Source organism: Macaca thibetana, chromosome 4 (genome assembly GCF_024542745.1).
Source record: "Macaca thibetana thibetana isolate TM-01 chromosome 4, ASM2454274v1, whole genome shotgun sequence".
NCBI classification, from domain to species: Eukaryota; Metazoa; Chordata; class Mammalia; order Primates; family Cercopithecidae; genus Macaca; species Macaca thibetana.
The window spans coordinates 109,872,091-109,898,255 of record NC_065581.1 but is presented as its reverse complement, the minus strand read 5'-3'; the positions used below and the strand labels follow the sequence as shown (position 1 = coordinate 109,898,255).

At 39.4% G+C, this 26,165-nt stretch overlaps 1 protein-coding gene across 9 annotated transcripts in view; it reads right to left on the bottom strand.

Annotated features, from left to right (window-relative positions):
- Nucleotides 1-26,165, bottom strand: part of IPCEF1 (interaction protein for cytohesin exchange factors 1) — a 203,853-nt gene that overhangs the window by 70,543 nt on the left and 107,145 nt on the right. For 4 of the 9 annotated variants that reach the window (XM_050786801.1, XM_050786802.1, XM_050786804.1 and 1 more), the window contains 2 exons: nucleotides 18,520-18,559; nucleotides 17,685-17,854 (listed from right to left, as the gene is read on the bottom strand). In XM_050786801.1, coding sequence (XP_050642758.1) covers nucleotides 17,685-17,854; nucleotides 18,520-18,559 — 210 coding nt within the window. Of the gene's footprint in view, nucleotides 1-17,684; nucleotides 17,855-18,142; nucleotides 18,215-18,263; nucleotides 18,500-18,519; nucleotides 18,560-26,165 lie in introns of those variants that run through there. The other 5 variants (XM_050786805.1, XM_050786806.1, XM_050786809.1 and 2 more) reach the window with 4 other exon arrangements.

Here is a 26,165-nt window from a genome sequence, read left to right as displayed (position 1 = left end):
GCGCCCACCATCATACCTGGCTAACTTTTTGTATTTTTTTTAGTAGAGACGGGGTTTCACTATCTTAACCAGGATAGTCTCGATCTCCTGACCTTGTTATCCGCCTGCCTCAGCCTCCCAAAGTGCTGGGATTACAGGCGTGAGCCACCACGCCCAGCAGTTTGGCAGTTTCTAAAAAACGTAAGCATATAATTACCTTACCACTGAACAATTCTACCCCTAGGTATCTACCCAAGAGGAACGGATACAAATGTCCATGCAAAGGTTTGTGTGCAAATCATTACAGCAGCGTTATTCGTAATCACCCAGAACTGGAAACAGCCTAAATGCCCATCAACTACTAAATAGAGTAGGACACAGCCATATGATGAAATGCTATGTAATCATGAAAAGGAGCAAACCACTGACACTTGCTGAAACATGGAGGAACCCCGAAAACATTCTGCTAAGTGAAAGTGAAACACAAGCGATCACTTATGACTGTGTGATTCCATTTCCATGAAATGTCCAGAAAGGGCAAATCTATAGAGACAGAAAGCAGGACAGTGGTTGCCTGGGGTTAGGGGTGGGAATTAACTGTAAATAGGGATGGAGGATCTTATTGGTACAATAAAAATTATTTAAAACTGTTTTATTATGATGGTTGCACCACTCGGTAAATCTACCAAAAATGGATGAACTGCAAATTTGAATAGTGTGAACTTTATGATACATAAAATGTACCTTAATACAGCTGTTTTTAAAATCATGAGGTGCAGAGGAAGTTTGGAGAATAATATGCAAGTTAAATCTCTCTTAGTTGGCCATCAGTGAGACTTGGAAGCAGGTGAAATAGGAGGCTTCTGACAATCCCACTGACGATTCAGTATGATTTGTTCAAACTTCAGATACCAAATTAGGTTTCTATTTCCAATACTCCATGGTTTAATCTTAACTATAGTTTCAAGCTTGGACTATAGGAATTTTGGAGACACAAATATTTCATGCAATGTTTGCCATACTTCAGACATTTTTAAAAATTAACTAAAATAGAACATTAAATTTTAATATTTAAATGGCAGAGCATAGAGGCTTTTTAGGACAGTGAAAATATACTGTATTTTTTTAAAGCTGATTATATGTCATTATACATTTGCCCAAACCCATAGAATGTACACCACCAAGAGTGAACCCAGGATGAACTATGGAGTCTGGGTAACAATGATGTGCCAATGTCGGCTCATCAATTATAACAAATCTCCCAAGCAGATGGGGATATTGATGATGGGGAGGTTGTGCATGAGTATGGGCAGGGAGTATATGGGCAATAGCTGTACCTTCCTCTTAATTTTGCTGTGAGCCTAAAACTGCTCTAAAAAGATAAAGTCTTTTAGAAATTAACTAAAATAGGACATCAGATTTTAGAATTTAAATGCAAAAATAAGTGTTCATTGCCAAGATAACATTTGGCCTTTTTGTACCACAGGTATTTTGGAAAACATACAAAATTACTTCTTAGGTACCTACACATGTCAGAAAAGCAGAAGAGGCTGACCAGGAGAAATGAGACTGACGTGTATTCTCGAGTCTAAGTAGGTCAAAGAAGACCAAGCCAGAAGCAGATGAATGATAATATAGGAAACGGTCATGTAGTTCCTGGTTAAAAAATGAAAAGTAATATTCTCTCTCTATTTTCAATGAAACCATAGTTCCTTAATTCTAAAACCCTGATTTCTTTACACTTCAATAATTCTGAAATCAGAAGGCACCTTAGAATCTATGTATATTTTCATTGCAACGTTTTCTCCCCTAAAACCTGTTATTAAATAAATTATAGGTCTTAAACAGAATCTTGAATTCAAGAAAAAAAATTAGCTAAAAAAATTTCTTTGTAATACACTTTTGTGTTTTTAAGGGAATGTAGAATTGAAATTCTTGAAATTACCTTAAACAAATTTAATGAGGTTTCCCAATGACTATCTGAATCAGGAGAAGCTGCAAAAGTCTCCATTTCTCCACGTAAATCTATTGTTTTCTCAGTTATTCCCCAAAACCCCCAGGGCATTGGAAACAGATGAGGTCTAAACTCTGAGCGGAGCTGCCCATTCTCATGCCACCTTAGAACAGTTGTCACTAGATTCTCACACCACACACACACTCATGGCCACTAGAGAAATCTGAATTATATTCTTTAAAATAGAAAGTAAAAGTAAATGGAGATCGAAGAAAAGATAGTTTAAATTTCACTGTAAAAGTTCTAGTTCTACGGAGAAACCATCATTCTCACACATTGCTGGTGGTAATGCAAAATGGAACTCAACAGAAGGAAACTGGATAATAATCAGCAAAAACACACTTGCCCATTGACCCAGAAATTCCATTTCTGGGATCTGTCCTAACTATACCTTGGAGAATATATGGAATGACATGTGCATTGCAGCGTTGTTTGTATTTACAAAGGATTGCAAAGAATGCAAATGCCTATCATCAGGGGACAGTTGAATACACCGTGGTATCCACACACAGTGAATAACTATGAAAAATGCCATACGGCACATACAGCAATCTCTAGGACACAGTGAGAGAAAAAGTAAGGTTCAGTACTATATATGTAATATGCTAATTTTGTGTAAGAAAGGAGGCTGGGATTGGCTCAATATACACACTTGCTGTATTTGCGAAAAGAAACATGGAAAAATAAACCAAAAACAAATAGAAAAGGGGGAAGAAAGAGGATAGAGAACAGAGATGCAAAGGAGACTAACTTGGTTGTAACTTGTTACAGTTTTGACTTTGGAATCGGGTATATGATTGATTTTTTAAATCAAAAACAAACATGAAAAAGAAAAGCAATTCTCGAAATTAAAAACAAATAGAAACAAACCTAACTGAATGTAAAGATGGTGACATAGTACTACATAAATAATCACTGCTCTGAGACGCCTCAGAACTTTGACTATACATACTTCATGGCATACAGGCTAAGTAAGTACTCTTCGCAATGACATGTTATTATCATCTTTACATAGTCTTGGTAGGTTCTTCCTTTCTTCCCCTCTAAAATTGCACAGAATCTAAAGCTTCTCTCCTTCTCTCCATACAATAGCATCCATGGCATTGCAACTCATCTGCCCCTTCCTTTCAGAAAAGGAAAAGTGAAGATTAGCACGCCAACACAATCTACATTCTGCAACTATCACAGAGAGCTGCATGTATTAGCATCGGGCTGTGACAAGCACTGCACCAAAAGAAAGAAAAAATGTCTGTATTTTATTTTCTTGTAGATATCAGAAGCAGGCACGGTAGGGAGTGTGCTTGGAATCCTTTTAAGAAATAATAATCTTGAGTAACACATAATAAGACCTAACATTTATTGAGTGCTAAGCATATGCCAGTGAGGCAGTACTATGATCACAACCTTAAGAGGAAAATTCATCCCATGCCAAGTGCCAGAAGCTAGAACACCAAGCTAGCCTGGCATTATACCATGGGAACCCCCATGTGGTACTATTAAAGTGACAGGACTCAGACCAGGACCCAGCAAACAGTCGAATAATTCTAAAGACAAGACTGAAGAAATTCTTCAGAGCTAAAATAGGCTCAGGAACTGAAATGGGAGAAGGAGAGAATCTGCAGTCGACACATGGCACAGAAATAAACAACCCTGGATTTGGAATTAATGTCTCGATGCAAGCCACATACTCTGACATCCCAGGCAGAGTACTTAACTTCTGTGAGTCACTGTCCTCACAGCGAATAAGCAGCTATAACCAGCTTCTCCAGACTAAATAGAAATTAACACAGATGTGTGTAATAATGTAAAATTTGTTAAAGCTATAAAAAATCCAAGAATTTATTATTATTAGTTCCTAGAAAAGCAGGAAAATGGGTGAAAAGGAAACAAAAGAGAAGGACTGATCCTGAAATTAATGTAAAATAAGGTGGATTTGTTTTGTTTTGTTTTGTTTTTTTGAGATGGAGTCTTACTCTTGTCACCCAGGCTGGAGCGCAGCGGTGCGATATCTCACTGTAACCTCCGCCTCCCAGGTTCAAGTGATTCTTCTGCCTTAGCCTCCCAAGTAGCTGGGGTTACAGGCACGTGCTGCCATGCCCAGCTAATTTTTGTATTTTTAATAGAGACAGGTTTTCGCCATATTGACCAGACTGGTCTCAAACTCCTGGCCTCAAGTGATCTGCCCACCTCAGCCTCCGAAAGTGCAAAATAAGTTTTTTGACTGAGTGCACTGTAAGCTGAGCCCTCCGACTAGCTGTTTCTGTGTCTCAGCTCTCCTCTCTTTTCTTTGCATCAGATTAATGGTTGAAAAAAACATTTTAGATTATTTGGAGAATAATAATGCTAGTAAACTTACTATATTCTTCATGTATTATTTGGGGTGTATTTTTACTAAAATATTGTTGCATTTGGGTTTAGCGAACATTACCCTATGAATATAATTAGATTTAGATCCAGAGCGAGACTTTTTTCTTACAAACACCTAGAAATAGATATTCTACATAGACAACAGTTGGTAAATGTTTTTGGCTAGAAAAAAGGCCCAGTTTCCTACAGAACCCAGAGAATCTTGGCATTGATTATAAAAACAGAAGGAAAGAATTGATTACGCTAATGAGGATGGTTCTGGGGATACTGAGGCTCCAACAGGGGGAAGAGGGGAAGGGTTCTGCAGTAAGGAGATCACTTACTCTCAGTGACCCTGACACATGCCCTGTCCTTACCACCCAGGGACACTGGCAAGACTTCCTGCACCAGCACCTGCATCTCACTGGGGGAAAGCTTCTCTGGCTGCCCTATTCCACTCTTTCACCTGTACAGAAGTCCTCAGAGATCACTGCCCCCTGGGACGAGCTCTCAACCAGCAACGAATGGGACTTGGGGCAGAAATGCCCCCAGCTGGGTCAGACGCCATGGCTCACACCTGTAATCCCAGCACTTTGAGAGGCCAAGGCAGAAGGATCTCTTGAGGCAAGGAGTTCAAGACCAGCCGGGGCAACATAGTGAGACGTCTCTCTAAAAAACATACAAAAATTAGCGAAGCACAACTATGTGCACCTGTAGCCTCAACTATGCAGGCAGCTGAGTCGGGAAGATTGCTTGAGCCCAGGAGTTGGAGGTTGCGGTGAGCTATGATCACACCACTGCATTTGAGCCTGGATGACAGTGAGACCCCATCTCTAAAACAAGAAAAATACATAGGTAAACAAATCAATATCCCAGTTCCTCTTTCCCTTAGTATGAAAACTCTGGGGTACATGTTTTTCACAGGCTTCCAGGGTTCCCCAGAAGGATGAAGCTTTGGTTACCCACAGTCACACCCCGCTTGCTAAGGAGAACTTTATTAACTAACTTTTCTACCCCTCTCACTTCTCTATTCCCTTTCCGAGTATCTCCTGGGTCACTTCTCAAGTAAACTGCTAGCACCCAAATCCTCTTCTTAAGAGTCTGCTTCTGGGAAACCTAAACCAGGATGCTATTCCCCTTGCAGAAAACATTCCCTCCCAAGAACAGCCCAACTGCTCAGCACAATAATCCCTCCTTACTCTTCCCTCCTAAAAGTCAACCGACAATATGGCTATCTCACTATCACATTACGTCATATTTAGATTGGTGACCAAGAAGTGGCTGGCACCTGTTCTATGCCTTGTAAGTCACCTCTCCTAGCTAGCCACTACAATCTTTCATTCTCTCCTTATGGAGAAAGAGGGAAAGGATCCAGCAATTCCACCTCTAGGTATAATTCCAGCTCTGAAGTAAGGAGACCTCTCGGAGCAAAATCATATTTTAAGTGAAATGAAGTTACTAGTGAACTTTCAGGTAGTCTGACATACAAAGACAGGAATTACCTTCTGAAATGTAATTTTCAAAAATGATTAAGATGCAAACCTCAAAATTTAACAGAGTGTTGTGTAATTGTTCTCTGCCGTGTAAAAACCTTAGCTTCGGCTCAGTCTCATCTCTGCCCTATTCTTTTGGAAGCTTTAAAACCCCAAATGTGCTATTGTTTTCACATACATGGGCTGGTCTCTGCAACAGCATAGCCAAGAAAATGAAAGAAAACAATACATATGAAGGAAAGGTTTTAAATGAATAGTAAGAAATTTGATAAAATCTCACCATTACAGACTAAATTTTATCTCTTGCTATCTAATTCATCTACCATCCATGGTTATTGCATGAGTTTGGAGAAGAATAGATAAAGTAGCACCATTTAAGAAAATTTAAAATCAGATGCATTCTCTTTGAATATTAGAGATTTAGAAGTAATAGGCCGGGCATGGTGGCTCACTCCTTAATCCCAGCACTTTGGGAGGGCAAGGCGGGCAGATCACCGGAAGTCAGGAGTTTGAGACCAGCCTGGCCAACATGGCGAAAAACTGTCTCTACTAAAAATACAAAAAATTAGCCAGCCATGGTGGCTGGTGCCTGTAATCCCAGCTACTCAGGAGACTGAGGCAGGAGAATCACTTGAACCCGGGAGGCGGAGGTCGCAGTCAGCTGAGATCGTACCATTGCACTCCAGCCTGGGCGACAAGAGCAAAACTCTGTCTCAAAAAAACAAACAAACAAAAAAAAAGACAAGGTTAATTCTTTCAAAATCCCAGTCAGCACACCACATAATCTTGCCTTCATGCAATGTGAAGTTATCAAATACTTCAGGAACTTTCAAATCTCTTCAAACTGTTTTCATGAGTTTCATGTGTACTATTAAAATATATCACCACCACCACCACGAAGAAAATCCAGTTCAAAAATGGCAAAAGACATTTCTCCCAAGAAGATATGGAAATGGCCAATAAGCACATGTGAAAGTTGCTCAAGGACAATAGTCATTAGGAAAAGGCAAATCAAAGCCACCGTGTGATGGTACCTCACACTCATTAGGATGGTTACTGTAAATAATTAATTAATTAAGTAACAAGCACTGGTAAGGATGTAGAGAAACTGGAACCCTTGTGTACTATGGTTGGGAATGTAAAATAGTGTAGCTACTATGCAAAATAGCATGGTAGTTCCTAAAAAAAAAAAAAAAATAAGATAGAACTACCATATGATCCAGCAATTCCACCTCTAGGTATAAAACCAAGATAATTGAAAGCAGGGTCTCAAAGAGATATTTGTATGGCCATGTTCACAGCAGCATTATTCACAATAGCCCAAAGGTAGAAGCAATCCAAGTGTCTGTCAACAAATACGAATGAATGAACAAAGTGTGGTACACACATCAATGGGCTAGGATTCAGCTTAAAAAGGAAGACAATTCTGAGACCTGCTTCAACATGGATGAACCTTGAAGACATTATGCTAAGTAAAATAGGTCAGTCATAAAAGGATAAATACTGTATGATTCCACTTATAGGAGGGAACTACAGTAGGCAAATTCATAGAGACAGAGAGTAGAATGGTGGTTGCCAAGGACTGGGAGGAGAAGGAATGGAGAGTTATTATTTAATAGGTACAGAGTCTCAGTTTTGCAAGATGAAAAGAGTTCTGGAGATGGATGATGCTGACGGTTGCACAGTAATTGGAACTTATTTAATGCCACTCAACTATACCCTTCAAAATGGCTAAGATGGTAAACTTCATTAAAAAAAATTAATTTTAAAGCTACTACTCTGAAATCGTTGTCAGTAAAAAATGAAAATGCATTTGCCACAGTAAGTTTTACAAGATTCAAGGTGTGAAAATATCAGTGGCTGACGGGCTGTTAATGAGCACCATCTCTTCCACAGGTAACAGACATCTATCCATGCTTCTGTTGAACAGACACAGAAGCGAGGCCCAGAGATGGTAGGTGGTTTGCCCAGGCTGTCAAGGAGCCTCAGCATCAGGGTAGAATCAGGCTAGAATTAAAATTGGGTGAATTCTCTTTCAAGGGAATGTAGAGATACTACACTGTGAGCCCGGGGATATCTTCCCCTGCAGCGTGCCTTTTCCTTGCATCTTTTTTAAAGACATTGTTTCAAACATGCTTTGCTAAATTCTGACTCCTTACAGAAATAATCAATATTTTTTAAACTTTCCACTGCATAGTTTCCTTTTGAAATCTTCTTGAAACATGCTCCATGGAAGATTAAGCACAGCAGCACAGTGACAGATGAGTCTAGCTTGTCTGTAGAAGAGGCAGCTGGGACCTGACCCTTAAAAGAGCTTGCCCCAGACAGATGGTAAATCTTCAAATAAAGACTTCTCAGGAAAATCCTCAAACCTAATGAAAAGTTCAGCTCATCCCATGGGCCACTTCACATTCTGTTGCTTGGGAAATGTGCCCACACTCTCACCATTAACTCATGTGTTACCTGAACTCTTCCTCCAGGGTGGAAAACTCTGTATTGACAAGTACATAATGTCTTCTAGTCCATTCCCCTGTCTTATAGCTTAAAATCATCCTTTACATGGGGTCAGTAGGTATATTTTTAGACTTTCCTACACAGGACAGGTCATAGTCACTGAGAGAAACCATTCCTGGTGTCTGAAAATTCCTAGCACAATTCTTCTGCATCCTAAAATCTCAATATTTCGGCAAACACATTGCTTTTCTTTGTATACATTCCTTAGATTTTTTAAACATTGCTTTTAGATGCATTCGATCTTCTCAAAGTAGCTTTGAAAAATATAGAGACGGTGTTCTTGGTCAACATTTACTTGCAAGAAAATAGATACATAGAGATTTGCATCACTGACTTAGAGCTACAAGACCTCATAACAAAGTACAGGACTAGAATCCAGGTGCCATATGTCTCTTATACCATGCTGCCGAAATCCACCTTACTGCCGGCTTGCTTCAAGAATGATCAAATTATATACACACGCATATACATATATTTATACACATGCATATCTAGATATATGTTAATATTTATATACATACATATATGTGCCAATACTTACACATTTATGCACTATAAACATCAATTCAATATATATTAATTTATATTTAAGTTAGTGTGTGTGCACTTACGTACTCTGTTAACTATTTTTCCTGTTAACTATTTTAAACGATTTTAGGATAAAAGGCATTTTTGATTTTACATTCTACGCATTGGCAAATCAACTATCATATATTCATATATAATTCTTACAGCCATCAGAAATGATATTGTAGATATATATGTATCAACATGGATATATGTTTCTATGTATTACTTAGTGAGAAAATCAAGTGACAACAGCATCATGCATATTATTATTTTATTTTTGTAAAACATAGAAACGAATGCTTGGAAACACATACATCAAAATGTCTAAACTCATGCCATGGTGGTAGGAAGCTGTATGATTTTTTTTTTTTTTTTGATGGAGTTTCACTCTTGTTGCCCAAGCTGGAGTGCAATGGCGCTATCTCGGCTCACTGCAACCTCCACCTCCCAGATACAAGCGATTCTCCTGCCTCACTCTCCTGGGTAGCTGGAATTACAGGCATGCACCACCATACCGGGCTAATTTTGTTTTTGTTTTTGTTTTTGTTGTTTTAATACAGACGGGGTTTCTCCATGTTGGTCAGGCTGGTCTCAAACTCCCGACCTCAGGTGATCTGCCTGCCTTGGCCTCCCAAAGTGCTGGGATCACAGATGTGAGCCACCACGCCTGGCCGACCCTGTATGATCTTAAATCATTTATTTATCTCTGTTTGCTTCCATGTCCGTCTCCTTTTTTTTGTTTCACTTACTTCTATTTTCAAATTTTTCCTATGAGCACATACTACTGTATAACCTTTTTTACAATTTTTATTTTAATTTTTAGCTGTTTTTTAAGAGATGCGGTCTCACCATGTTGACCAAACTGGTCTGAAACTCCTGGCCTCAAGTGATCCTCCCATCTCAGCTTCCTAAAGTGCTGGGATTACAGGCATGAGCCAGCATGGCTGACCCTATTGTATAATCTTTTAAAGCATTTTTCAGTCACTTTAAATTTCCAAAAGGCAAGAAGTTGGATTCTATATAGTTGTTTTTTTTTAAAAAAAAAAAAAAAAGAGAAGTTGTGGAAACACCAACAAAAGTACTATGCACTGTCCACCAGAGAAAAGAGGGAGGCTGTGTCCCCTGAGTGGGCACCTCACTGCTGTGAGCTAAGAAGACTGTCATCTAAAATACCCCAACCATGGCATTCATTCTGGCAATGCCCAAGCATATCACTGCCTTCTGAGAACAAGACAAAAGAAACCAACATTTCCTGGCTCTCGGTGTTTCACAATTAATATTGAAAAGTTTGGAAAGAATTTAAAGGAAAATAATATTGGCAACATGAGCAATTGTTCCCACATGACGTGGACTTAGCAACAAGAAGTTATTGAGAACTGCCTATCCCAACTACAGATAGTGTGGGCATAAAGCTATGACAGGGGAACTATTATTTTAGAAATACATTCAAGGATCTGCAAAGGAAAATAATTGTGAGAACACAATGATACATTATAGACAATAAATAAACCAAATACTCATTTAAACATTGATTTCCACGCATGTGAAATTACAATGTCAGAAGTAACAGAATTCAAGAAACTCCTCAATCATTCTAACATTTAGGTTTCCAAATGTTAACTAAGCAAGTATTTTTACCCCTTTGATCTATGAGTCATTGTCTTATGGTAAACCGGTCACCTACAGCTGCAGAAATGTCACGTTTTGCCCTGTCTAGACATGTCAACATTCCACCTTCTCATCCTCCTTTCTAATACAAATTCTAGGAACATATGTTGGCCAAAAGTTCATCAATTTCACATGGTTAGTTTGAATTGTCTTCACTGAAGAAACTTTTCTTTCTTTTTTTTTTTTTTTTTTTTTTTGAGACGCAGTCTCGCTCTGTCACCCAGGCTGGAGTGCAGTGGTGTGATCTCGGCTCACTGCAGCCTCCACCTTCCATGTTCAAACAATTTTCTTGCCTCAGTCTCCCAAGTAGGTGGGACTACAGGCATAGCCACCATGCCTGGCTAATTTTTATATTTTTAGTAGAGAAGGGGTTTCGCCATGTTGACCAGGCTGATCTTGAACTCCTGACCTTCAGTAATCCGCCCACCTCAGCCACCCAAAGTGCTGGGACTACAGGCGTGAGCCACCGCGCCCAACCTTAAAGAAACATTTCAAAACGTTGGAATTTTGTTTGGGATACGCTCAGAGGCTGGTTCTTGGCTAAGACAATAAATAAAGAGTTCAAATAAATTAAAAGCCCATAATTCTCATTTTGGTAGAAGTCTGGGAACACGTCAGTGTTCAACAATAATGCTCAATGGAATTAGTTGATTCATACAACTAATTGATAATTAAGTAATGTAATAATTAATTCCTTCAAAAAATACTGGTACATGCTCTGTGCCTGCCAACTTCTAGGATGTAGAGACACAGTTTAAATCAGACCAGTAAAGAATACATCCTCTGCTGCTTATGTTGGAGCTAGGGGAGAAAGAATATAATAAGCTATGACTAATGTGTTCATAAATTCCTATAAAATTTTTTTGAATCTATTGTAAACTCACTCAGACATTTTCCAAAATGTATGCTAATCTACGGCTACCGATGAAAGGTTCAGAAGACTTAATGTCACTTTCCCGGGGAAAATTAATCCCATCTTTATTTTTCTTGAGCTGAAAAAAAAAAAAGGTAATCTATACTTACCGAAACTTTCAGAATAGTTGTCTCATGAAAAGAGAAAAGTTTGACTTTCAAGTAACATTTTCTACAAGAGTAAATTCTGTCCAATGTAAAAAGTGATTAGATCTTCACTATAGAGATTCTCATAAAACTGATTTCAAGAAATATGCCTTCCAAAGATAAGATCCTCTGAAATTCACATGAAGTGCACATGCAGCTAGAGATGGAACACGTCTCATGCAGACAGTTACTTCAATCCCCAAACATGCAAAACTTCCACCATTCAGAAAGTAAAGAAGAAACACAATCACAATTGCACAAACACATTGGATTCTCAAAAAACTTTAAAGTCTCTGTAATATATACTAAACCAGATATTAACCTACAAACCTCTTCAGTTTGTCTAAAGTTTTTATGAAATAGATAGTTGGGGCCGGGTGCAGTGACTCATGCCCGTAATCCCAGCACTTTGGGAGGCTGAGGCACGCAGATCATGAGGTCAAGAGATCGAGACCATCCTGGCCAACACGGTGAAACCCTGTCTCTACTAAAAATACAAAACTTAGCTGGGCATGATGGCGCAAGCCTGAAATCCCAGCTACTCAGGAGGCTGAGGCAGGAGAATCGCTTGAACCCGGGAGGTGGAGATTGCAGTGAGCAAAGATCGCACCACTGCACTTCAGCCTAGCAAAAAAGTAAGACTCTGTCTCAAAAAAAAAAAAAAAAGAGAGAGAGAGAAAAACAGATAGTTGGATGATTCACTTTTTCTAGTTGAGGCCCAGGGGCCTCAAGGCTTCCTTGAACTGGTGATGCAATGGCACAAATGGTGTCAATAAATGTAAACTAAAAAACACAAGTATCTAGTAATTTCATACAAAGAAACAACATACAAAACTAAAATAAACCAAAAGAAGTAAGCGATGGTCAATCTAAATGAAATTCCACCCTTCTTAGTCACAAACTCTTTGTCTCTTAATTTTCATATGATTTTCCCAGTCTCCCCAGGCTCCAAAACTTGGAATCATGCTTATCTTAGCCTCAAATTTTTTGTGTCTTATATCCAAGCACTCTTCAAACTTTGCCCCTTTTTATTTGCATAGTGTGTCCTAAATTCTCACTGTTGGCCGCACTCTAGTCCCGGAGCTCATGTCTGAACGCCTGCATTTTCTCACCATCTCCTAACTGGCCTTCTGGCAGCTCCCTCACTCTCCAAAATATCCAGTTTATTGCTGCTAGGTTCATATTTTTCGCATGCCAATTTCACGTGCTCACCTTCCGGCTCAAGAATAGGCAGTAGCTCCCTACTGCCTGCTGGATCAAACCTACATTCCTACATTATCACTACATGTCTCAGTCCCCCATTCACTGGCCCTAAGTCACCTCTAAATGGAGAAGCCGTGCAGCCTGGAGAAAAGAGCCTGGCTTTGTTGTTGGGAAACCTTTGTTTCAAATCCCAGCTCTGCTATTTACTCCTTATGAGACTTTGAGCAAGTTACTTAAATTCCCTGAGCTTCAGTAAACTCCCTTGAAAAATGGGAATAATAAAATCTATCTTGCTCGGCTATTATGAGAATTCAATATAATCACTAACACAGTGGATTGGCACAGCTCATTTATATTTTCATTCCTTTGTTCACATTAGTCCCCAGAATGCGCGTCTCCCACCTCTACTCCTCAAAGATCCTAAAAATGTGTTACCAAAATGGGAACGGCTGTAGCAGGACCTAATCCGAACCTTGGGGCCTTTCTAGCAAATTCAGATTGCTCCTTTTCCCGTATCTGTTTTTAAAAACAGAGGTGGAAATCCTTTCCTGGAAAATTATTTTCTGTCAAAATCAGTCCTCACACATGACTCCATTTCTCGAAATTCCCATGGGCAATGTAAATGCTAGAGATTCTTAATTCTTATTTATATATGAAATCAAGAACTATTAATTGAGAGCCTATTAACTGTCAGACACGGAGTAAGCTGCTGAAGATATACCCATGATCTTGTCCTACAGAAATGATCACTTATGGAAAACAGCAAGTCTGACAAGCAAGTACCCAAAAATGAGGACAAGTATGATAGTATGAAAAGTATAGGCCAGGCGAGGTGGCTTACACCTGTAATCCCAGCCAAGACAGGTGAATCACTTGAGGTCCAGAGTTCAAGACCAGCCTGGCCAACATGGTGAAACCTTGTCTCCACTAAAAATACAAAAATTAGCCGGACATGGTGGCCCATGCCTGTAATCTCAGCTACTCAAGGAGGCTGAGGCATGAGAATCGCTTGAAACTGGGAGGCAGAGGTTGCAGTGAGCCGAGATAACACCATTGTACTCCAGCCTGGGCAACAAAGCAAGACTCTGTCTCAAAAAAAAAAAAAAAAAAAAAAAAAGGAAAGAAAGAAAAGAAAAGTATAGGTCACTCAGGGAGCAGAGAGAGGAAGTCAAATTTAGGTCAGGGGAGAAGGTACGTGCCTCTAGAAGAAGGCTATTTAAGCTAAAATTTGACCTAGAAGGAGGGATAAGCTTGATGGAATTGGATAGGAGAAAGACTTCAGGGCATGGAGACAGAGTTTTCTGAGCAGAGAAACAGCATATGCGAAGGCTTAGAGAAAGCCAGCCCACGTGCTAACAGGAATTGAAAGAAGTGCCATCTTTAAATGAGTTGGGCTGACAAGTGTGAGGAAGTAAGAAAGGTTACTAGTTAAGGTGATTCCCACAAACCAGAAAGTGAGTTTGTACTTTCTCGTAAGGGTATGGGAAAACAAAACCGTGGATTTTAAATCCAAGATTTTACCAGCCTGGATTTCTACGGCTGTTAAACTTGCATATGGTTTTGTAGGACTTGGCGAGTAATCTTGCGTGCTGCGTCACACTCTAAGCACATAGCATGTGGTGTGAAAAATGGCAGATGAGCCTCTGGACTTGACCTTTCTCAATGAATTCTGGGTAGTACACTTTGAAGCAGCAACGTGTGGTGAAAGCAAAAGGTAGACCATGCATCAGGTGACTGGGTAACAACAGCACAAAACAGAAGAGAGGCGAGGCTGGTGTTCCCAGGCAGTGTCAGGGAATGATAGAGGAGACAAGCAAAGAGAGTCAATGACAATGAGATCACATGTCGTTTCAAAGGAGAATTACCCTAAATTTCATTTCTACAGCTGTTCTCTCAGAACCCCATTGAAGGCAGAAAACAGGGTGGTCTTCATTGTGTCATGGATCCTGGCGCCAGAGGGAGTCGGGTTGGTATGCTGTAAGTCATGGGCCTAGGAGTCCGAGGGACCTAAATGTGAATCTGTTTTTTTCCCTTTACTCCCGTGTGACTTGGGACCATTGACGCAATCTCTCTGCATTTCAGTCTATCCCACTTTCAAAACGTGGAGACAATTACTACCTCTCAGGGTGAATGAGAGCATATATGCAAGGTACCTTGAATCATCTATCCCTTGGCCTAGGGTAGGCACTAAGTTAACAGGTGGCTCTTCCTAAGATGCCATGGACTCTGCTACCGCTCAGCATTAGGTTATACAAGAACGTGTAGGGACGGGGCTGGTCGTAACCCAAGATTAAGGAACATGGAAGGTAGAATGAGAATTCTGCTCTTAGGTGCTTAGGCTTAGGTGCTTTGAGAGTGACTTTGTTGAATCTGAATTCTTTTCAGCAGCAGAAAGTAAATAAAGCTTCTTGGCTTATTTCATAGTTGATATCCACACAGACAAGAGGAATATGACTACTAATTAAGTATTCATTGAGTAGCCTTTTTTCCCCCACAATAAACATATAATTAAGATTCAGGGTGTGTGTGTGTGCGCGCGTGTGTGTGTGTGTGTGTGTATGTGTGTCTATGTATGTGTGTGTTTGTGGTGGAGGAAGAGAGAAGGAGAATTCCTCTACATGCCATTAGTTTTATAACCATTAGTTTGCATACCATTAGTTTAATCCTACAGTTCCCTAGCCATATAATGGCAGGCTTTTTCTCCATTCAATGCTGCTAACCTAACTGTATTCAAGTACATGCTTTGCAACCTGAATATTTCTTTCTGTGTTGCAATGAAAGCAAGCCAGGGCAGGAATGCGTGAGTGTATCTAAGGCTCTATCCCTTTCCTCTTTCTAGCCTAGTCTGTCAACACTGCTGCTCCTTGTGGAAGCATGAAGTTCCTAATGCCTAAAATAGGCTCCTCTAAGAGAATCATAAGCTGAATGAGCTGATGAGGCCAAGCCAACCCAATCTGGAAGCCTGTGTGGTTCAGAAGGACTTCCTTTAAATTCTGTGAAGACAGGGACAGCAGACAGAACATATTTGCTGAATAATTTCATTCCCTGAGAAGATGAACGGCTTGCTTCTGTCCAAGCTTTATTACTTCCCACAGACATGCCAAGCTCCATCAGCACCCAATCTTTCCAACAAGCTCTGGAAATGCCCTGACCACTATTAAAAGGTAAATCAGTAGGTTCTCTCATGTTATAAAAGATGAAGAGGACAATCGCTTGCCACAACTACCCCAAAACAGGGGCCTGAAATAATACGAAATAAGAAAGAGACATTTATATTAACCTGAGTTCCTCTTAAGAAGGAAGCTGTATTTGCTTAGGAAAACTCTCTTACAATAGAAGGCAAGACCGCAGACCCAGGTTGCCTTAATTTGGGAAAAACCATTCATGCTAGACAAGATGAAAAATGTATTGAGGAGGGGAGAAGAAAAGAGAGAAAAAGGATGCCAGTGGAAAACCGCACACTCTGCCAGTGACTTTTTGTGATCCCTTACAACTTTGATAAAGTTGTTATAACTCACCAAATGCTTGAAAAAAAAAATGTATTTTTACGGAACCCAAAGAGGAGCTTTGTGCCACATTTTTCATGAGGCGAAGCTGGGGCAATAAGTTTGGGGGCAGAGGAGCAGGGGAGCAGAGGAGTGTGCTTATTCCCAGCACTGGAATTGGATTTGGGTCCGGTTTAACCAAATCTTTAATGAACAGGTGCCCAGGGGTATGTGAGTAACAAAAATTGATTAGTGGCTAGTGAATGTAAATGCATCAACTAAAAATTTGGCCCACAAACCTTATGCAGTACTTATTTTGCATGTATAAAGTTACATGATGTACAGCTCTGTTGCTTGAATGACAGGCATGCCCACGTCATTTCACAAGAAGAATGTCACATAAAAAGAACTTTCCTGGCTTATAAGCAACTCCTAAGTACTTTTCCCTTAATTGATTAAAGGCCATCCAATGCTGATCTCCACAGTGCCACAAAGAGACTCTCACTGTCCTGAGAGCAGCAATAAAACCTCACCAGGGCTTGTGGAGAGCATTCCTCCTTGGAAATGCCTCCTCATTCGACGTTCAACAACATCGTCATTTTCAACAGGATTCAGATCATGAAAGATCAGCACGCTTTCTAACAATCACTTTATTTCCAGCCATTTTCAACAGAAAACTAGCCTGGGAAGCAGATCACAACAGTATACTGACTTTTTAAGGAATAAACTAGGCAATTATCTTTTCAAATGTTGTCTGAGCACGACTAGTTTAATGCCATTACAGAGCACACCAGGGGACAAGAGGTGACCGTTGCCAATGCAAAGCTGGCATAGGGGTTAGTGATTCCAAAGCAACCCATCTGATAAAGCAGGTCAGGGGGAAAGAAGGGGAAGAAGAAAGTAAAGGAGGAGAAATTGAAAAAGCTTCTCTGAACTGAATCAATTGATACCCTTGTAGGTCGTGAAGCTGAGTCTCCTTTTAGTAGAGAGACCTTAACTATGTAACGGTGCCATGTTACATGATGCCCACATAAATCCTGAAACTATTACAATCCCTCGTGGAATAGTAACATTATAACAGAACTTAAAAGTCTCCTTTAGCAAGGATGTAAACGTCGACACTCCCTTCCTCCCCAACCAGAGTAGTCAAACAGGATGGGTTTCTTCTCCATAAAACACAATAGCATAACCTACATATCTACTGGACCAGAAATGGCTTCTATAACTTATTTGTTTATTTACTCAGCTCCAATTCCCAGAAATCAAAATTAACTTTCCCATAGGGATCACCTGATCCCTTTAACGTGCCCCTCATTAAAATGGCTGGGAACAGGAGGAAGAAAGCAGACTCACCATTTGATTGCTATACCAGTACAGTGACGACCCCTTCAGTATCACCCAGAACTTTTTCCATTTGTTGCTTAGGAAACTTCCCTTTTCCTTTTTCTTATACAGCCACCCTTGGCAGTCAGCATGGCCCAGATCTTTACACGATATCCTCCTCCGACTCATCGTGAGAAAACCTGCAATGATTACATGAAGAGGTAAAGTATTACCCTGATTTGGTAGGTAAAGTATTATCCTGATTTATGTGACAGAGTGAAAGGCAACTTTTAATTGTTAACCCCCGAGGGAGTTGGATTTTTCACCAAGATTTATGCAAAGCCTATGCAAAACCAATGCAAAAAAAAAAAGCCATGTGTCTGTTTTATTTTTAAACATTCGTTTGATGCTTAGAAGGTATAAGATACAGCCAAAGAAACAGCGCAGCGGGGCTGATATGCAAGTATTAGTCTAAGAATAGTATTCACCAAGAATAAGTTGAAAATAATTAAAATCGTAAGGCTGGCAGGCATATCAGTGCAGTAACATCGCTCCTCTCAACAATAACAGCCGTAGTTATGCAATAGATGTTGAAGGGTTAATGCCCACCTCAAAACACAGCTACTTCCCAACTCACTGCCAGTTTTTCTAAGCTCTTTCGACATACCACGAGGGATTAATCCAAATGAACAGCATGTCGTCATTTCTTAAAATCAATTCAACAATAACCAAACATTAATCTGCCGTCCACCTCCTCATATTAGCATTAAGAGACAAAAATCTGATCCCAAGGAAGGCATCCCGGAGGAAAGCCACACTCAACGCACACAAAAAGGAGATAAAGAAACAAAAGAGATCTAATTACCTTGAGTTTTCCTCCTCGGCTTCTGACGCAAGGGAACCTGCTGAAAATGCAGGAAGGAAAGAAAAGAGGAAATTTCTGATTGTGTTGTAACATTTGTAAAGAGAGAAGGAGGGAGGAGGTGGCAGTGTTTATGAGCAGGATGGAATCTAAAAAAAAAAAACCTCTCTAGGCAGAGCTAACGGGGAGCTACTAGCTAAGGCACAAAATGTGCTAATTAGAATCAATATACATTGAGCTGAACCTGAAAAAAAAAAAATGTCACAGAGCATTTATCACTAATGTTTCCTGTTCCCACCCACTAGCTGCTCTCTCGCTACTACTTTAGTTATGATAGCACAGTGTTCACGGAAGTTTTAAAAATCAAAAAATATTTCCCCTTTTGTGTTTTTGTGAGAGAAGGAAAAATAGATCTGCTTCTTTTGCAATTTCTAAATAACAATGATTATTCAGATCAACCTGGAGGATAATTGCTACAATCTCAAAATATTAGAGTCACTTGACTATTCCGTTCATAGTCCTGCTCCCACATAGGGTTACACCTAAACCACATGAATTAAATATCCCAGAAAATGAAATTCCACAACCTCTTTTGAGAGTTCAGTAGCAATCAACCCTCCTTACCAGGAAATTCTTATTTACAGAATTGTATTGAAATATCTCTGAATATTTCTCACGTTTTATGGAAGATAAATTAGCAACCACCTACTATTCTGTACTAGCTCTTCAAATCTTCAAATCAGACATAAGACAATATATATGAAATATACATTTTTTCCACAATACATTTTAAACAAACATACGATCAGACTACCAGCAAAAATAAAAAATATTTTTAAGTATTTTCAAATATGTGTATGTCTGTGTGTGTGTATGTGTGGAGAGAGAGAAAAAAAATTTTGCTTAAAGAAGTTTTGTTTTTTCTTTACAAATATCTAAGTTGAATTGATTTAAATTTGAAAGATAACCTTTTCTGTTAACAGGTAGAGAACACAGGGGGAAAAAAGCTTAAAAATGAAAAGCAGTTCTAAATTTGGTATGCAATTTTAGTACAGCATTTTATAATGTTTTCTAGAGATGCCTGGCTTATATTCTACATATCTAACTATTGATCTCATAGCTATTGTATATGGTTCTACTCTATGTTTGAAGAAGGGATATGACAGTGAAAAGAGGAGAGGGTCTTTAAATCCAGAGGCCTGGAACCAATTCCTGGCTATTATAATTAGTAGCTGTGCTGCCCAAGAAAATAGCACCCTCTGAATCTGCTTCTTCATTTATAAAATGAAGACACTGATAAGCGAGACTCCGTCTCAAAAAAAAAAAAAATTCTAATCCTATAGGTCTTATAAAGATTTGACAAGATTTATTTGTGAAAATCCTCGGAGAACTAAACAACATTCCTTTATGTGAGTATATGTAATATAATATTATATCGTTGACATAAACAAATACTTTATATCTAATAAACAGAAAAAAATCATGATTTTTATAAGTATGATTTATGTTTCCTTCAGCAATTATAATGAAGCTAAAGTGTCTAAATTATATTTCCTGGGGAATATAGATCCCAAGAAATACTGCACTGACATTTCATCTGACGAATGTTACAGTAAAATTTATCCCCCCCAAAATTAATCATCCATAAAGATGGCAATAATTGCCTTAAATTTTAAGCAAAGATAGACATGTTATAATCATGGCATGTTATTAAAATCCAGGCAAGTTATCATGAAAAGGACCTAGTCTCAGCCTCACTTCACAAATATCTCCCACACTGACCTGTCTTGTGTTCTAAAGTTCCCGTCATTCCCTCAAATCGTCTCCTGGGACCTTTTTTTGATATGCCAATTCTCTGAGATCAGTAAAACCCAACTAGTACCTATTGGCAAAATAGTTTTGCCCAAATATGTATATTATTTGAGTGGCTAAGTTTTAGCTGAGAGCCAGGACTAAGGACAAAGAAGAGAATACGTGAATTTAGATGCTGGGTAAGATTTGGGAAATCTGGGGTCCAGGAGTTCCCAGGGAGCACTTAAGACAAACCAAGAACCAATTGTTAACAGTCATTCCTAGAGTGCTCAGGCCCGCAATGAACAAGATGAAATTACATTAGTTCAAACAAGAAGAGCAGCCTTCAGATGAACAAATGAACAAATGAGAGAAAAGTCCCTGGAGGGCAGCAATGGGATCAGCCAAGGCAGAGAGGAAGTGATGCTCCTTCCATCACTCCCAGCTGGGTACCAGTGAGTATTCTCTACCCATTCGTTGTGAGCACCCAGTGGGACTGGAGACTTCCGGCTCCACCTTCAAACCTTAGGGCTACTTCCAGGGAAAGCCCCAAAATGTGAGCTTTGTCTCAATTCTGCCCAAGACCAACCCTTGGTCTACACCATGTTCTTGTGCCTAGGATGGGATGAGAACAATACCTCAAGCAGAGCGGGCACCCAACTCAAAGAAAGTCTTTTTTTTTTTTTTTTTTTTGTAAAGAGGGGAGCTTAGTTATTGAGTCATTGAGTCACCCCTGTTCTGACAGTAATTCTCTTAAAGCAAATTATTAACTGTTAAAACTGTTTTCCCTGACCAGAAACAGACTGCATTATAGAAATAACAAATTCGGGGAGTTTCGGTTTCACTTAATATACATGAATTTGAAACCTAAATTGGTTTACATGAGACAATGAAAACAATCTTTGAGAACTTTATTGCATCTAAGGTAGATTTTACTCCTCACAACAGGAAGTGGAACCCGCGAACTAGTCAGTTTCAAAAAGATCTTCATGTGGTTTTTCACTAGGTAAGTAAAAAAAAAAAAAAAAAAACCAAGCAACCAGTTGAGCATTTTATGAGATGGTTTTTCAATAAGGGAAATTATAACTTGTTATCATCATAAATATTCAGAGCCTAGTAAGATATTTTCTCATTCTATTTTCTTCCAGTTTGAATGCTATAGGTAAAACTAAAAAATTATTCTTAAAATCTGATTTTGCCCTAACTTGGTTCTAAAATTGAGGGGAAATTTTTCTTTGAAAATATGTATTTCTTTTTTATTGAAGAAGTGTATTTTTCTTTAACTTTTTAAAAGATGGTTCAAAAACTTCATTTGGCCACGAATCACTCAAAACCACATAGAACAGTAGAAAACACACAAAGGAAACTCCTTTGATATTGAATGATGAGACTAAGGCCCAGGTTACAGGTAACTAGTATATTGACTTATAATCCATATAGTAGCTGTTTAACCTTGCAGGCAAAATTTACCCCAAGATGTATTAAAATTCACAGTAAGATGCTCTGTCATTGCATCAGACTTCACAGTGATTTTAGCAAAAACTATACAGTGATATGCTGGTAAAATGGGCTCTCTGGTTGCAGGAGCCCTAACTTGTGGATTTTGTCAATTTCGATGGTACAAACCCTCACATCATTGACAATTTCAAGCTACCAGTATTTTAAGAACCAAGCCACAAAAATTCCTGACTATTTTAGAGCCGTACCAAATCAGCACAGCACTGATAGAGCTATTAGGGATGTTTCTCCAGAAACGCCTGACATCACAAGCGTTTTTTATCCTTCCCGGAAAACTAGACTCAAATTTTTAAAGGAGATTCTAAAGCATCCAATTAATAAACATTTACCTGTGAAAACATGAAAAGTTTGCTTAATTTTTTCAGAAGACTAACCACCTTAAATAATACTTAATACATTAATTGAAATAATCTCTCACAGTAGTGAATAATGGAGACAGACAACAGACATTCTAATAATAATAATAATAGAAGCAGAACTAAAAACAGTGACAGAGGTCGGGTGTGATGTGATGACTCACACCTATAATGCCAGTGATTTGGGAGGCTAGGGCAGGAGGATCTCTTGAGCCCAGGAGTTCAAAACTGGCCTGGACAACATAGCAAGACCTCATCTCTTATTTTTAAAAACCGCAATGACAGCTAAGAAATATGAATAAAGCTTGCTGGGCGCAGTGGCTCACGCCTGTAATCCCAGCACTTTGGGAGGCCGAAGTGGGTGGATCACGAGGTCAGGAAATCCAGATCATCCTGGCTAACATGGGGAAAACCCTGTCTCTATTAAAAATACAAAAAATTAGCTGGGCGTGGTGGCAGGCACCTGTAGTCCCAGCTACTTGGAAGGCTGAGGCAGGAGAATGGCGTGAACCTGGGAGGCGGAGCTTGCAGTGAGCCGAGATCGCGCCACTGCACTCCAGCCTGGGCGACAGAGTGAGACTCCGTCTCAAAAAAAAAAAAAAAAAAAAAAAAAAAGAAAAGAAAAGAAATATAAAAAGAAACGTGAATACAGTTTAATAATCATATCATGCTGACATGTGCCAGGCACTGCTCTGAGTCTTTTCAAGGTACTGGCATTGAACTCTCATAGCCACAAGAGCTATTTCAAGAATAAAACTCTGCAGAGTAGACTGGTAGGGGATTTGTTTGCATTGTTGCTGTTTTGTTAAGAAGTAGGGCAGGGGCCGGGCACAGTGGCTCACGCCTGTAATCCCAGCACTTTCGGAGGCCGAAGTGGGTGGATCACGAGGTCAGGAGATCGAGACCATCCTGGCTAACATGGTGAAACCCCGTCTGTACTAAAAATACCAAAAACTAGCCGGGCGAGGTGGCGGGCACCTGTAGTCCCAGCTACTTGGGAGGCTGAGGCAGGAGAATGGCATGAACCCGGGAGGCAGAGCTTGCAGTGAGCAGAGATCGCGCCACTGCACTCCAGCCTGGGCGACAGAGCGAGACTCCGTCTCAAAAAAAAAAAAAAAAAAGAAGTAGGGCAGGTAAGCAGTGACTAGAGATTGTAGGGAAGACGGATGCCATAGCACTTTCCACCTAGAAGAGGAAAAGAAGAAATGAAAGGAGGACTGGGAAGAAGGGAAGGAAGGAAGGGAGAGGAGATAAGAAGCTGCAAGAAGGGCACAAGAAAAGAGGGAAGAAGAAGGAAGACAAGGTAGAAAGTGGGAAAGAACAAAGTTCCAGGAAAAATCGTGGAGATTCTAGCTTCAACAATTACAATGAATGACTTAGCACCATAGAGAACACAGTTAGAAATATATATATATTGTTTCAGTAGTAAAGATACTGAGTTTGATAAACATGTGAGACATCTAAGTGGAAACACTTGGTATACAGTTGTATTTAAGGGGTTAGAGATTGGGAGGAAAATCTGGAATAAAGGTATAAAATTGTGACTTATCACTGTATAAAGAGTAGAAGTCTCATGTTTCAGTCAGATCACCCAGAGAGTGTATAGAATGACAAAGGCTCAACATCAGAATCCAAAGGGAAACCAACATGCCCCAGAAAAGCAATAGAAGCCAAGCGAGGGGACTGTGCAGTTCACAAAGAAAAAGTAAGCAGAGGCAGGAGAGAAGGTGGTCGCGGAGCAGAGGGAGGAATACAAGAGAAAGGTAGGTCCAAACCTTCCAATACGGTCAGTGTGAACAAACAAAGGACAAGCCCCTCTTGGCCAGGCACGGTGGCTCTCACCTGTAATTCCAGCACTTTGGGAGGCCGGGGCAGGCAGATCATGAGGTCAGGGGTTCAAGACAAGCCTGGCCAACATGGTAAAAACCCATCTCTACTAAAAATACAAAAATCAACCGGGTGTGGTGGTGGGCACCTGTAATCCCAGCTACTCGGGAGACTGAGGCAGGAGAATTGCTTGAACCTGGGAGACAGAGGTTGCAGTAAGCCGAGATCATGCCACCGCACTCCAGCCTGGGTGACAGAGCAAGACTCCGTCTCAAAAAAAAAAAAAGAAAAAAAAAGAAAAAAAAAAAAAGGACAGATTCACTAGAGATTTGGCAAAAACAGTTTAACTATTGTGTGGGGCTACAAGACCAGTCCGAGTGGGTTGAAAGACGAGTGGGTATTGAAGAAATAAAGACAGCGTTGCAGACTACTCTTTCAAGAATCTTCACTGAAAAGAGGCGTCATGCTAGTAACAGGAAGGCACACTGCCAAGGGACAGAGATTGCCACAGACCTCCCTCAAAACCAAGCTTCTGTGCTTAAACCCTTCTCTTGCAGTAAGATACAGATACACACTTAGAAAGCACTTCAACAATACAGTATCAAAGGCTTCAATTATATTCATATTCTAACTCATTGATCATCCATTTCTTTCTGCTTTTTTTCTTTTTGAGATGATTTTTAAGGGAATTAAGTATACTGTTATCTCTCTGTGTACTCCTTTCCTTTTTCATTTCTCTCTCATTCTCCTCACATTACACTAACTGAATGTGATGTTGATCATCTCCTTGCTTATTATCAATTTTTTTTTCCTCGCTCTGTTTCCCAGGCTGGTCTCGAAATCATAGGCTCAAGAGATTTGTCCTCCTCAGCCTCCCAAAGTGCTGGGATTACAGGCTTGAGCCACCACACCCGGCCTCCCTTGCACTTTTACTATCTATATATAATATTTTAACAAAACTATAAGTAATAACATTAATACCGACATTTAATTTTCACTATTATGTTTCTGTAATGTTTTCACATTGATACATGTATCTCTAGTTCATTTTCAATGCTGCACAGTGCTGCAGTGAAGAAAAATGCCACAATTTATCTCTACCTATTGATGCACATTTAAATTATCTACAGTGTTATGCTATCACAAAAATGTCACAATTAACAATTTTGTATAACTTCCATTGTGCATATATGCAGGTATCTTTCTGGGCTATGTATGTGTCTGGAAGTGGAATTGCATGATCATAGGATATGTGCGTCTTTAACTTTTTAGATATTCCCACATTTCTTCCAAAGTGTCCTACTTACAGACCCTCCTGTAATATATAAAATTTAGCTCTCTACAACCAGGAATATGTTTTAGTCTTCTATCTCAGAATTTCATAAATCTTTCCTATGTCTCCTTCTACTGTTTCTTTGTTGTTTTTTTCTCTTTCATTAATGTCTGCTTTTATTACCCTTGTTTCTTTAAATTTTTAAAAAATTTACTCTGTTATTCTTTTTCCAGCTCCTAAAGGTGATGTTTATCTTATTTATATTCTTTGCTTTTATTATAATAAAACAGTCAGAGCTATACATTTACTGTGAATTTTGCTTTACTTGTATCTCCTTGTTTTTCCATCCCAAATCATTTCTTTAGAATGAGACATTGGAATGTATATTTATAGGTTTCTTAGCATATGGGAAATTTTTACTACTTTTTTAAATTTCTAAATTCATTGCATTTTGTTCAGAACATATGATCTTTATGATACCAATTTCTTGAAATTATTAGCATTTATTTGTGTCTTATTACATAATCAAATTTTGTAAACATTCTGTATTAGTCCATTCTCACACTGCTATAAACATACTACCTGAGACTGGGTAATTTATAAACAAAAGAGGTTTAATTGACTCACAGTTCTGCATGGCTGAGGGAGCCTCAGAAAAGTTACAATCATGGTGGAAGGCGAAGGGGAAGAGAGACAAGTCTTACATGGTGACAGGAGAGAGAGAGAGAGAAGCAGGAAGCACCAGATACTAATCAAACAATTAGATCTCATGAGAATTCACTCAATATCATGAGAACAGCATGGGGGAAACTGCTTCCATAATCCAATCACCTCCCACCAAGTCCCTCCCTCAACATGCAGGGATTACAATCTGGATTACAATT